The following is a 12,977-nucleotide window of genomic DNA, read 5'->3' as shown; positions in this document are numbered from 1 at the left end:
GAAACCAGAAAAAAATTCTACTCAGCTATTTTAAACATAATAATTATAATTAATTTTTAAAAAAATATATATATATATATATATATATGAAATATAATGAGAAATTAGAATATTAGAATGATTTCTGAAGAATCATATGACTGGAGTAATGATGCTAAAAATTCAGCTTTGAAATCACAGGAATAAATTACATTTTAAAATATATTGAAATACGAAACAGTTATTTTAAAATAAATAGTAAAAATATTTACTGTTTTTGCTGTACTTTGGATCAAATAAATGCAGACTTAGTAAGCAGAAGAGACTGCTTTGAAAAAAACTTTTGATTGGTAGTAGTGTGTCATTTTTATTCTTGGTGATTCATAAAATGCAATTCAGTAGCTACCTGTTTTTGATAATTAAACACAAAAAGCATATCAAGGAGCACAAAATTAATAACTGTTGCTCCTGACAATATATTGGGTTCTTATAAAGTGAAACAACATAATGTTGTAAATAATGTTCACTTTCTTGCACAAACGATCAAGCATTTCTTACTTTTCAGTGCAATGAGAATTGTGTCCCTGTCGAGTTGAATCATTTGCTTGACCTCCAAAGACTCACCATCTGTGAAATCACATAACTCGGTCAAGAAAAACACACTGTTGATCTGTCTATATCATTGTTGCAATGCAAATCATGTTGTTCATTTGAAATATTCTTCATATAAATACTTTACACTGTAAAAAACAGTGTTTTGTGTGTGGCTGTTGAGGTGCAACACCTGGCAGACTTTGTGGCGTGTCATCCAGGTGGATGATATCAAAGTGGATCTGTCCAGGGTTGTCTTTTTGCAGGGGGCGGCTTCTCACCCCCATGCAGATCTGTGGCAGCTCTTCTGTTTCCTTTACCAGCAGCTCAAAGATGGGCAGAGACTCTGGCAGAATCAGAGCAATGTGCTGACAAAGAGACAGGAAAGTTATGCAACAGTGCAGATATTTTTAACATTTCCATCACTCTTATCTCTCATTTCCCACCTTGAGCTGCATGAACTTCTGCAGAGGTTCATACCACATTAGCAGGATCAAACCAGTGGGAACAGCGGCACAAAGGAAAACGCTGTCAGTGTAGGGGTTTCGAACTGGAAGGAGAGAAATAATCATTTAAATGTGCACGAAATGCCTTGAGAATGATTCACACTCCTACAGAGGTTACTGGTCCTCACCCACACTGCATCTTCTACAGCCTTTGGTGTCTGGGATCTTTACTGACATGGCATACTTCCTGGAGAAAGAAAATAATTATTGTCACGTAAAGGAGAAGTCCACTTCCGGAACAAAAATTTACAGATAGTGTACTCACCCCCTTGTCATCCAAGATGTTTGTGTCTTTTTTTCTTCAGCCGTAAAGAAATTTAGTTTTTTGAGTTAAACAATTCAGCATTTTTCTCCATATAATGGACTGATATGGTGCCCCTATTTCGAACTTCCAAAATGCAGTTTAAATGTGGCTTCAAACGATCCCAAATGCGGCTGTAAATGATCCCAGCTGAGGAAGAAGGGTCTTATCTAGCCAAATGATCAGTTATTTTCATTAAAAAAAAACACAATTTAAATACCTTTTAATCTCAAACGCTCGTCTTGTCTTGTTCTGCCTGAACTCTGTCTATTCTGACTCAAGACAGTTAGGGTATGTCGAAAAAAAAAAAGTTTTTGCAAACTGAACATACAACACCCTTAAAAAAAAGGTAAAACAGTGATATAGGATGATTTTGAAGTTGAGGGAGAACATGAGATGGGAGTTTTTCAACATACCCTAACTGTCATGAACCGGAAAAAACCAGTTCAGGCAGAGTGAGACAAGACGAGCGTTTGACATTTAAAAAGTATATAAACTATGAAAATAACTGATTGTTTCACTAGATAAGACCCTTCTTCCTCGGCTGGGATTGTTTACAACTGCATTTGGGATCGTTTGAAGCCGCATTTAAACTGCATTTTGGAAGTTCAAACTCGGGGCACCATATCAGTCCATTATATGGAGAAAAATCCTGAAAAAAACACAATTTCTTTACGACTAAAGAAAGAAAGAAATGAACATCTTGGATGACAAGGGGTGAGTACATTATCTGTCAAATTGTTTTGGAAGTGGACTTCTCCTTTAAAGTAAAAATAAATATCTTGAAATATAATTAAAAAGAAAATCTATTTGAATACATTTTAAAATGTAATTTATTTCTGTAATCCAAAGCTGTATTTTCAGCATCATTACTTTAGTCCTCAAATCACAGGATCCTTCAGGAATCATTCTAATATGCTGATTTGTTGCTCAAGAAACATTTTTTGTGCTATCATTTATGTAGGATTCTTTGATTAATAAAAAGTTCAAAAGAACATTTATTTAAAAGAGAAACAGTTAACATTTAACATTAAAAATGGTTTTACTGTCACTTTTAGTCAGTTTACTGCATCCTTGCTGAATCAGAGTATTCATTCTTTCCACAAAAAAAAAACGTACTGACCCCAAACTTTTAAACGGTAGTTACTAAATAGATTACTCATCACCTTAAAAATGTAATTGTAATGAATATTGCAAATAAACCTGAACAGATGTCAGATCTCCAAAGTAGAGACACAGCAAAATCTCAGCCACTGCACTTTTTTGACTAAAAATAATTAGCTCTGTGCAACAATTAATCACAATTAATCACATCCAGTGATTAAACATAGTTTTTGTTTACTGTGAATATTTATTTTGTATATATAAACACACACACACACACGCACACACATATTTAAGAAAAATGTTGTTTATATATTAAATATATTTATATATGTATTAATTATATCAATAAAAATATACACATGTAAATACATGTAAATATTTTTAAAATATATACTGTATGTGTGTGTGTGTATATATATATATATATATATATTAATTGTTGCACAGCACTGAAAATAATATAAAACATTAATTTTTGGTTGTAGAAATGTGTAAAATTGTGATTGTTAAATTACTTTACAGTAGTTTGTTCATAAACAGTGTTAGAGTCTGCATTATTGTAAGATCAGAACAACTGAAGTTTAAATGATCAAAATTGTGTTCTTTGTGGATTTTAAATTCAACCCAGTGTGTCTGTCTTGACCAAGAATAATAGCTCATTTAACCTCATGAATGACCATCATGTAATCTTAAGCATTCACAGATAAACTGTGTTTAATTCTACAAACCTTGCATTTATTTTTGTGCTCAAGCGGTGTGCATTAATTGCTAGATGCCCCTGTCTACGCTGCATATTCCTGCGGTACTCAAATAGTGCTGGCAGACTATGAGACGTCAACTGTGATGACTTTCCTGTAAACAGAGTACAGCAGGATACCAGACAGGGTGTTAATCAAGACATCAGATCTTTGTGGTACATTAAATACAGTCATATTAATAACATTGCACATGCCTGAGACGGACATGAGGACATTGTTCATCACGTACAACCAACTGCATCTCTGAGGAAGCAACTGAAAAAGAAAGAAAATCTTACACATTAAAGCCAGTTTCCACAGAATAAAAAAACAGAAAGGTAAATGTGGCCTTATATCTAACAATGAGAATGTATATCTTCTAATGTAACTTTATATAACTTTACATGTGTTTACTTTGTAATGGTGCCTTTTTATTTAACAGTGTGACTATATTTCATATTTTGTACTTTTTTCTTTATTTTTTTTTTTCTTTCATTAAAGAGTCCACAGGTAAATAGAGAAAAGACAACATAGCTACCTTTTCCATGGTGTCTTCATGTAGCTCATTGAGGTTGAGAGTGTAGATGCCCTCCTCAGCACCCAGAATAAGATATTGATCTATGGGTAGATATTAACATGTCAGTTATTATATCCAAAGTCGCTGTTGCAAGTATGTTTTACGTCATGTCTTCACTGTGTTCAGCAACTGTGATCATGCTAAACGTTTGAATTTCTCTTAAAAACTTCAAAAGATTCTTTGTTAATCAACCCATTCATTTGTCAATATTTTTCGTCTCATTTTTAATGAGATCCAAAATCAAATCTGCTACAACTGTATGCATGTGAGATTGTAAAGAAAATACAGACAAGAAAAAAAACATTTAAAGAGATAATGACTCATTTAAATCTAAAAATAACAAATAAAATGAACAGAAATGAGTTTATACATATGATTTTTTTCATTATTTTTCCAGATGGATGGGGAAGATGAAGTGGCTGAAGTAGTTGTCAACTGATGACAGGTTAGTTCATCCAAAATGAAACCTGAGAGATTTCTGTTCCTCCACTGAAGTTCCACCAAAACTTTCATGCTTCAAAATGTTCATACAGACTTTGTAAAAGCAAACCATTTTAGCAGAGCGGTTTAATCCAAGTCTTGTGAAATGATGCGATCACTTAATATGATTAACAGATTCGATGTAGGCTTTTATTGACATATAAACATTTATCAGTGCGCACATCACATCAAATATGGTAACGGGAAGCTCAAAAAGTGTGGGCTTGACATGCGAGAATGAATTTCACTGGTTCTTGCTTCCTGTTACAATATTTGATGCGCTTTAAGTACATGGCTAAATGATTCCATACGATTATGATTCTAGAAATCATGATCTGATTCTAAAACAATTCTTGATCTATATTATTTTTCTCAATTATTATTCTTCTTTATTGACTTTAAATATACATTTTTATAACAAATTACTTACAGAATTATAAGTCCTTTCTTTTAAACAACTGCAAATTAATAATAAATCAAAACAACTGTATCTAAAGAATTATCAACTATAGTAAATCAAACTAATTACAGTTTCAGAAAATGCACGCAATTATAAAGTAATACCAGGGAACAAAGAAACACTATAAGGAAGACTCAGAAAGAGCTTTCAGTATCTGAAGGTGCTTTAAATAAGTCAAAGTTTCTAGAGAAGCGCAGTGAGTGGTTGTTCTTTTTTCTGCTGTATGTTTATTACTGATGATAAAACAGACAGTGGCAAGTCTAATAGGCTATATTTACACTAATGCACAAACCTATTTTAACATACCAGCTATTTTGTCCTGGTGCCGCCCTTGTGCTTCGCTTTAACCACAAAACCACATGCAAGTTTATATAGCTGTTCGACGGCAGCAAGCAGAATACGACTGTCTCTAATGATCACAATTCTTTTAGCTAAAACGCTGCAAACTTTACCTCTGGTCTTTGGTAAAACCCATGTAACAGCACAGTGAGTCTTTAACGGACAGCCGTTGAATACTTTAGAGAAGCAGGCCCCCATCTGAAAGACATTGTATGACTCATTAAAGAACAATAAGCATGAAATTAGGACATGGAATAAAATTAGAATCATGTAATTCTCTGTACTTACATGTACTTGTGGTGTAGGTGGCAGTCCATGGACAACTTTCTGGAATCAATGAAAACAGAATGAAGTGTGAGTAAACAATTAAAGGTTGTCATTATTCAGCTTTTTAATATGAAGGGCCAAGAATCAAAAATAAATACTGCATTATATCCAACTACATTATAATATAATGTATTAAAGATGCACTAAGCAATTTTTGAAAAATGCTTTTGACCAGTGTCGGAGGGGGTCCCAAAACACACTTGTAGCCAATCAGCAATAAAGGGCATGTCTTGTAATGACAGAGAGAAGAGAGTGCACAATTTGAGTGCACAGGACGGATATTAGCAGATCGACTATAGATTGAGCAAAATGGAAGATAAAAAGGTTGTGTACATACGTTTGGGGCATAAATATCAAAATTTTCCAATTTTCAAAATTATCAAAATTTTCAGGTATTTTTTGAAAACCTAATTTTGTGAACTAGTCCTAGGTTTTTTGCCCTATCGGAACCAAACCAGAGCAGGAAAATTCTCTGAAGAGTGAATATCAATTATTCTGAAAAAAAAAGTTGACCCCTTGACCCCTCCATCGCAAAGGGACACCAAAACGTTCGAAAGGGGAAGGGCCTCTTTTACTACAACGGCTATAACTTTTGAACAGAATGAAACTCACTCACAACGCGTATGTAAGTGCTGAATCTGAGGTCACATGAAAAAAGTCAAGGAGCTTGGACACTTGATGGCGCTGTAAGAGGGGAAAAAAATGAAAACGGCCATAACTATGCACCCATTTGTCCTATCGACATGAAAATCGTGACGCACGGTCTCGGTCCGATGTGCCACAAGTGGCTATGAGGACATCTGCGTATCTCAAAAAACATGGCCGATCTAGGCCGGTGAAATTTTAGCACCTATTAGACAAGCTGAATTGGAACAAAACTCGGTGGGCCAGTTTGTCTCAAGCCCCTAAAGGTCTGTGAGAAATTTGAAAGAAATCAGCCACTGGAGGAAGATATCGCATTTCACACATATGCACGATATTCGTATCATATGATAGACCTCCTCATTCCGAACAACTTTGCCTCAACTTTTGCCTCTGACTGCTGTCAATCAAACCGTTTGTTAAAGGATTGAGAAAAAGTAAATAACCTACTTTTTACACTGCAGTGCAATTCTCTGGACTCTCTAGGTCAATAAATATCATAAAATGTTGAAATTTAACCTTTCAGAAGCTATAACTGGATTGTTTACAAAAGAGGCCTGTCCAAATAAACCCAAAATCCTATAAAACCTAAAAGAAAACTCAAAACTTCATGAAACCTGGTGAGCACATGCAAAAGGTGATTCTATACAAGCATGCAAAGTTTTAGGGAGATCGGACCACAGCTGCCACTATAACAGCTGTAAAATGTAAAAAAAAAAATCATACTTCTATGGTAAATTATGTGCATTTGCCAAAACTGCTTTTTAAATCATTGATCATCTTTGTTTGGACATCTCTGGTTTAGACCCTCAAACAGGTTCTCACCAAGGTCAAAAGTCAAATATGGTTTGACCTGTGTAATGTACTCACTGAGTCATCTGGTTTCCTCCTGAGAGTGCTCCATTCTGGAGAGAGAGGAGGGTCATGTGGGGGGGAAATTACTCCTGGTTCCTCCTGGGTCTGAAGCGACAGAGCTCTCTGCTATCATACCTGTTCAACACAGCAGCTGCATCAGTGTTTGGATTTTAGGCTAGTTTTATTGCTGTTCGACTAATTCTATATTAACCTCACTGGGTGGTGTGGCCTGACAGGACATCTGGGATGAAAACCAAGTGTCTTTAGGTTCAAACCATAAAAGTGCCATGCAGTTGCTAACAAGTTCTGAGTGTTGCTACATGGTTGCTGAGGTGTTCTAAAGTGTCTTCTAAAGTTCTAAAGAGCTTTAAAGTGTTTTTCTGTCTGGTTATATTAAAGCACAAAGGTGGCATATTCCACTCAAAAATGAAAATTCTCTCATCATTTTTTGAGTTCAACTTGGAATGAGAGTTTGGTTGGTGTTGTTTTGAAAAAAAAAAAGTATATGATCAGAGAATTTTAATTCTTGAGCGGAGTATATCTTTAACAGGATAAAAGCACAAACCATATAGAATACTGTAGAATATGTGTTGTGCTCTATAGTTATAGAATAGTTACGTGAAGAAGTGTAGTCTTAGTGATACTTGTCTTAATGTTCACTGAACATAATAATAAGAACTGTTTCCTAAAACAGTTATTTTGATTTAAAAGCATGGCCATTAGTACATACTCATGAACTAACATAATCTTACCTTCAGTTGGTGTTGAGCAAAGGGAACCTAGACTGGTGGAATGACTGAGAAAGGACGAGTCTGTGAAGAGGGAGGAGTTTGTGAGGAGCGACAGGTCGGACAGTGTTGAACCAATCAACAAAGCAGATTCACCGTGTAGGGTGGAGTTAGTGTCAGGGGCGGGGCCCTTCAGAGGCGTGGAGCCAATAAGAGGCGAGGAGAGGGGACAAGGAGTGGGAGCTTTCCTCTCTTGATTGGTGACTGCTTTTGATTGGGGAGTAGAGACCACTCTCTTCACCGTCCCATATTTATCCTCTTCCTCGTCCGGTGAGTGCTGTGGATTAAACACACATAAATTATTTAATTCTAGAAGACATTTGAATTTTTAAACTTTTATTTCATTGTTCCCCTACCTCAGCTGAAGCACCTCTTTTTATAGTCAAACTCCTGTAAAAGAGGAAGCAAACTGTTAGTCATTTAATAATTTTAGTTGTACGTTAACCTTCTCAGGGTGGTGGTAGGGGTGTAGATCCACTGTAAACTTTGCGGGGACAACAAAGAGAATATTTTCTTTTTAAAACTGATTGCAATACTAGCTAACATTTTGCTCCAAAATTAAAGCTGATAGAAACTTTGATACTACTAAATAAAAAAATAAAATTAGCTAATTACGCATTAGATAATATGCAATTAGCATCTTTGTCTTCATTTTTCTATTCCAAAATATATAAAAATTCTTAAAATGTCATTAGGGGAAATTTCTCTAATAAGTAAGGTATAAACAAGGTGGCAACCAGAACAGATATTTGGGAGACCAAAGGGGGAAAATTCAAAACAATAGGCTTTTTACATAAAAATATTTAATATTTTTAATTTACTGTAAGTATATCATATAATTATTTTCCAAATGTTTCATTAAAAAAAAAAAAAAAAGCTAGATTACCTTTCCATCAAGGCCTCTTCCACACACTCTAACAAACTCCTGCAAAATAAATAGTAAAAAAGTGATGTAACCCTTAAAACTCCTGTTTATCAGGGCTTCTTAACAGCTTAATTTAACAAAACATGTATTGAATTAAACTAGTGCTGGGCAACAATTAAAGAAGTCCACTTCCAGAACAAAAATATACAGATAATTTACTCACTGCCTTGTCATCCAAGATGTTCATGTCCAGTCGATAAGAAATGTTTTTTTTGAGGAAAACATTTCAGCATTTTTCTTCATATAATGGACTGATATGGTGCCCCGATTTTGAACTTCCAAAATGCAGTTTAAATGCAGCTTCAAACGATCCCAAATGCGGTTGTAAAAACAATCCCAGCCAAGGAAGAAGTGTCTTATCTAGCGAAACGATCAGTTATTTTCATTAAAATAATACAATAATAATACTTTTTAATGTCAAACGCTTGTCTTGTCTTGTTCTGTTGCTGTTTTTTTTCCGGTTCATGACCGTTAGAGTATGTCTCATGTTCTCCCTCAACTTCAAAATTGTCTTATATCACTGTTTTACCTTGTTAAGGGTGTTTGATCTTCTTTGCATGTTCACTTTGCATAGACTGTGCCAGTACTTCTGCAGCGATGTAGGATGATTTTGAAATGATTTTTGAAGTTGAGGGAGAAAATACGATTAATACTTTTATCGAGTTTTTCATCATAACCTAACTGTCTTGAGCCAGAATACACAGAGTTCAGGCACAGCAAGACAAGCATTTGAGATAAAAAAGTATTTAAATTGTATTTTTTTAATGAAAATAACCAATCGTTTCGCTAAATAAGACCCTTCTTCCTTGGCTGGGATCGTTTACAACCACATTTGGGATTGTAACAGTGAAACAAATTCGATTTAGTTATAAAGCAGCTCTACTGTCATCATTCAGCTCAATTTAGTTGAAGTATTGTTCTCATTAGATAGTCTCAGTTCAGTGAACAATTTATATTAAAATATTATTTTTCTTTAAATGACCCCTTGAAAGTTACTTATGCATCTGAAATTTGCATTGACTCATCATATCCTCTCCAGCAGTGTAATGACAGAAGTCTAGAGTAATATAAGATGACAGACTCATCTTTATAAGGCTAAAATGGGGCATCATAGCAGTCCATTTTATGGAGAAAATCCTGAAATGTTTTCCTCAAAAAACATAATTTCTTTACGTACATTAAAGTACATCTTGGATGACAAGGGGGTGAGTACATTATCTGAACATTTTTATTCTGGAAGTGGACTCCTCCTTTAATTGCGATTAATTACAACCAAAATAAAAGTTTTTGTGTACGTAATATACTGTATGTGTTTGTAAATCAATATTTTTGAATGACCTACATGCACTGGCACATCAGACTTAACATTTACCACTGTCACTATTATTTTAGACAAGCAAGAGTGAAATATAACCCACGGTGAGTCCTTGTCCGCACTGATAGCGCTCCAGTCATCATACGCCCCCTAATGAAAAACAGTAAATCAATATGTAATTCCATAAGTGTTGTCTTGTCATTTCTTTCCTCAGTGGAACAAATGTTTTCACATGTAGTGCTTTTGTGTTTTGTGTGATGTATGGAAATTAGTGATTAGTACATTATTTTAAACTTCTCCTTTTGTGTTTTACATATTCACACAGGTTTTGAAATTACATGAGGGTGAGAAAATGACAGACAAAGTGATTTCTGTTTCATTCAAATGTTTATTCTTACCAGATCCGGACTGGGATCCGTCTCCTTTCTCATGGGTGGTCCAAACTTCACGTGATCAACTGAAAAACAGAAAAAGCGATGATCACAAGCTCTTGAACCAAACAGAATCCCTGTATTCAACTGCAGCATGCTTCCCCTTTCACATACAATGGTGTAGTAGGAGTATATCGTGCCACTTTTTATAGCATTGTCTGCGTGACATTCTGACATGCAGATTTGAATGCACACTCATGCATTCATGCAAACAGACATGAACCTAAAGACACACAGAAACACACAATACGTCCTTTCATAGCTCTAGAGTGGCTTCTCAATTACAATAGCGGCTGTTGTCCAGCTAACCTTGGCTGGTGGCCGTGGCTTGCTGTAATCTACCAAACCACAACAATGGCGCTCACTGACTAATGTCACATTCGTAATCACTCCTGATTTGGCGCTTACTACTCGTGAGGTGAGGTCATAACTGTTATATTACTCTAGACTTCTGTCATTACACTGCTGGAGAGGATATGATGAGTCAATGCAAATGTCAGCTGCATATGTAACTTTCAAGGGGTCATTTAAAGAAAAATAGTATTTTAATATAAACTGTTCACTGCACTGAGACTATCTAATGAGAACAATACTTCAACTGAATTGAGCTGGACGATGACAGTAGAGCTGCTTTATAACTAAATCGAATTTGTTTCACTGTTATTGAACTGAACTGAATCAACACTGAACTGACTTGAGCTGAATACCGACAATATTGTCTTATGTAAAGCTTGTTTACAACAGAATCTGTTTTATATTTGATAAAGAATAAGCTCATTAAAAAACTAAATTATATTTTTAGACATTGTCTGACACTATAAGTAGACCTTAGGTACAAATCTAAAATTATTTATTATTTAATCAAATGCTTGATTATTAACTAGGGGTGTAACGGTACACAGATTGGTTCGAGGGTCACGGTTCGATACGATTTGGGTACAACAGAAAAAAAAACAAATCTACTATGCTAGGTTTCTTTTCAGTTATTTTAAACAGACAGTAGTACAAATTACAATTCTTTTCCACCTACATGTGAAAATACTAAATATTATATAAACTTAATGTCACATATAGGCTATAAGATCTGCAGTACATATATACATACAAGGAATAAATACTTGAAATATATTTCATTTAGTTAACTGATAGACAAGGGAAAAAACTGTGCGACATGAACGTAGCCTGTATTTGCTGAGTTTCAGTTCAGTTTTGTGACAGAAAGGAAACTCAAATAGCAGAAAGCGACATTCTATTTGTTTTATGTTTAAGCTGATTTTGCTGGTATGAGGAAACACAAAACATATCAGTTCCAGGCTTCTAGCATTGATAGCTTGACAGCACAGTTGGTACTTTATCAAAATAAAACACACACAGTGAACCAAACATCAGCGCGCCGACCTCACTGTGTCACCGCTGGAACGCGACTGAAGTCTATAACTTACATGATAAATAATAGTTTAGCATTTGGATGCATTGCAAAAATGGAAATATTATGGAATATTTGGATTTGTGCCGAATGAGAAAGGTAGGATACAAGAGCACAAAGCTGTCAGTGAGAGACGCGATCAGAATCAGCATATGGTCATTGGTCACTGTCTAGTGGGCTTTGTTTGCAAATCCTCAAGTATGTATAACTGCAGACCGGAGATCTCCAAATGGGAGCAGGAACTCCAAAAGTGGGCAGAACCTCCAAAATGGGGCGGGGTTTTGTCGCGCAAAGACTTTCACCACTGGCTCTGGCTTCAGCCAATTGTTACTGACTTACGTTTCAAAATAAAACTTTATAAATTAAACATTGTTTTTATTTGTTTTAAGATAAAGCTAAATATGCTACATAAATAAATATGCTCAGTGAGAGCAGAGCCCAAAGCTCGTGGCCAGTGGTGTTCGGACTGGAGTTAGAACCTCTGCTTAATGATGTAAATGGGAATCCCCCCGCGAGCCGTCCCAGCGCAGCGCAGGGGAAAGGTTTTAGTCTATCGCTTTTGTTTTAAGAAACAAACAGGGTAGGAGGGTGTAGTGACACTGAGTGTAACTAAAAAGTTCCCATTGTCCGGTGAGGTCTGGTTGGGGAGTTAAGGATTGGCCCGGCGATCTTATATGCATAATTGTATTAACCATGCTATTCGGCGCCACTCCCACCAATTTCACTGGTTAAGGTTAGGGTCAGGTGTGGGGTAGGTTTAGGGGTTAGCATTGTTTGTAGCATAGTGTAGCAAATCAACACTGTGATTGACACAACCAATAAAGCCTTTAGAATCAGCTGTGGGGCGGAGTTTGCACTGAAGTGGATTGGGGGAAAAATGTGCCTGTCTGTCAATGGGAGGAAGCCATGCCCTATTTTGGAGCTCCCACCCCATTTTGGAGTTCCCGCCCCCATTTGGAGGCCATAGTTATACCCTTCTCTAAATCCTGATATTTGCTGTTCTTCGGCTGGCGGTTATCAAAGAGCATTGCATTACTGCTGGCGCCCCCTTTTGGATTGAGGGTGAACTGCCTGTATTCGTTGTAAGGCCTCATGCACCGAACCGAGATGCTTGTACCGTGACGGTTCGGTACGAATACATGTATCGTCACACCCCTATTATTAACTGAAATATGTTGAAAACAATAAATC

At 35.8% G+C, this 12,977-nt stretch overlaps 1 protein-coding gene across 1 annotated transcript in view; it reads right to left on the bottom strand.

The window, feature by feature from the left end:
• map4k6 (mitogen-activated protein kinase kinase kinase kinase 6) overlaps positions 1 to 12,977 on the bottom strand; it is a 29,619-nt gene that overhangs the window by 2,035 nt on the left and 14,607 nt on the right. The window contains 16 exon segments of the mRNA XM_051092704.1: positions 538 to 606; positions 764 to 938; positions 1,017 to 1,120; positions 1,205 to 1,263; positions 3,213 to 3,336; positions 3,437 to 3,497; positions 3,760 to 3,839; positions 5,191 to 5,275; positions 5,366 to 5,404; positions 6,917 to 6,970; positions 6,972 to 7,036; positions 7,654 to 7,966; positions 8,046 to 8,079; positions 8,576 to 8,614; positions 10,033 to 10,079; positions 10,328 to 10,386. Coding sequence (XP_050948661.1) covers positions 538 to 606; positions 764 to 938; positions 1,017 to 1,120; positions 1,205 to 1,263; positions 3,213 to 3,336; positions 3,437 to 3,497; positions 3,760 to 3,839; positions 5,191 to 5,275; positions 5,366 to 5,404; positions 6,917 to 6,970; positions 6,972 to 7,036; positions 7,654 to 7,966; positions 8,046 to 8,079; positions 8,576 to 8,614; positions 10,033 to 10,079; positions 10,328 to 10,386 — 1,407 coding nt within the window.

Source organism: Labeo rohita, chromosome 21 (genome assembly GCF_022985175.1).
Source record: "Labeo rohita strain BAU-BD-2019 chromosome 21, IGBB_LRoh.1.0, whole genome shotgun sequence".
In the NCBI taxonomy this organism is placed as follows: Eukaryota; Metazoa; Chordata; class Actinopteri; order Cypriniformes; family Cyprinidae; genus Labeo; species Labeo rohita.
The sequence above is the reverse complement of the archived record's forward strand: the minus strand, read 5'-3'. Positions and strand labels throughout refer to the sequence as shown.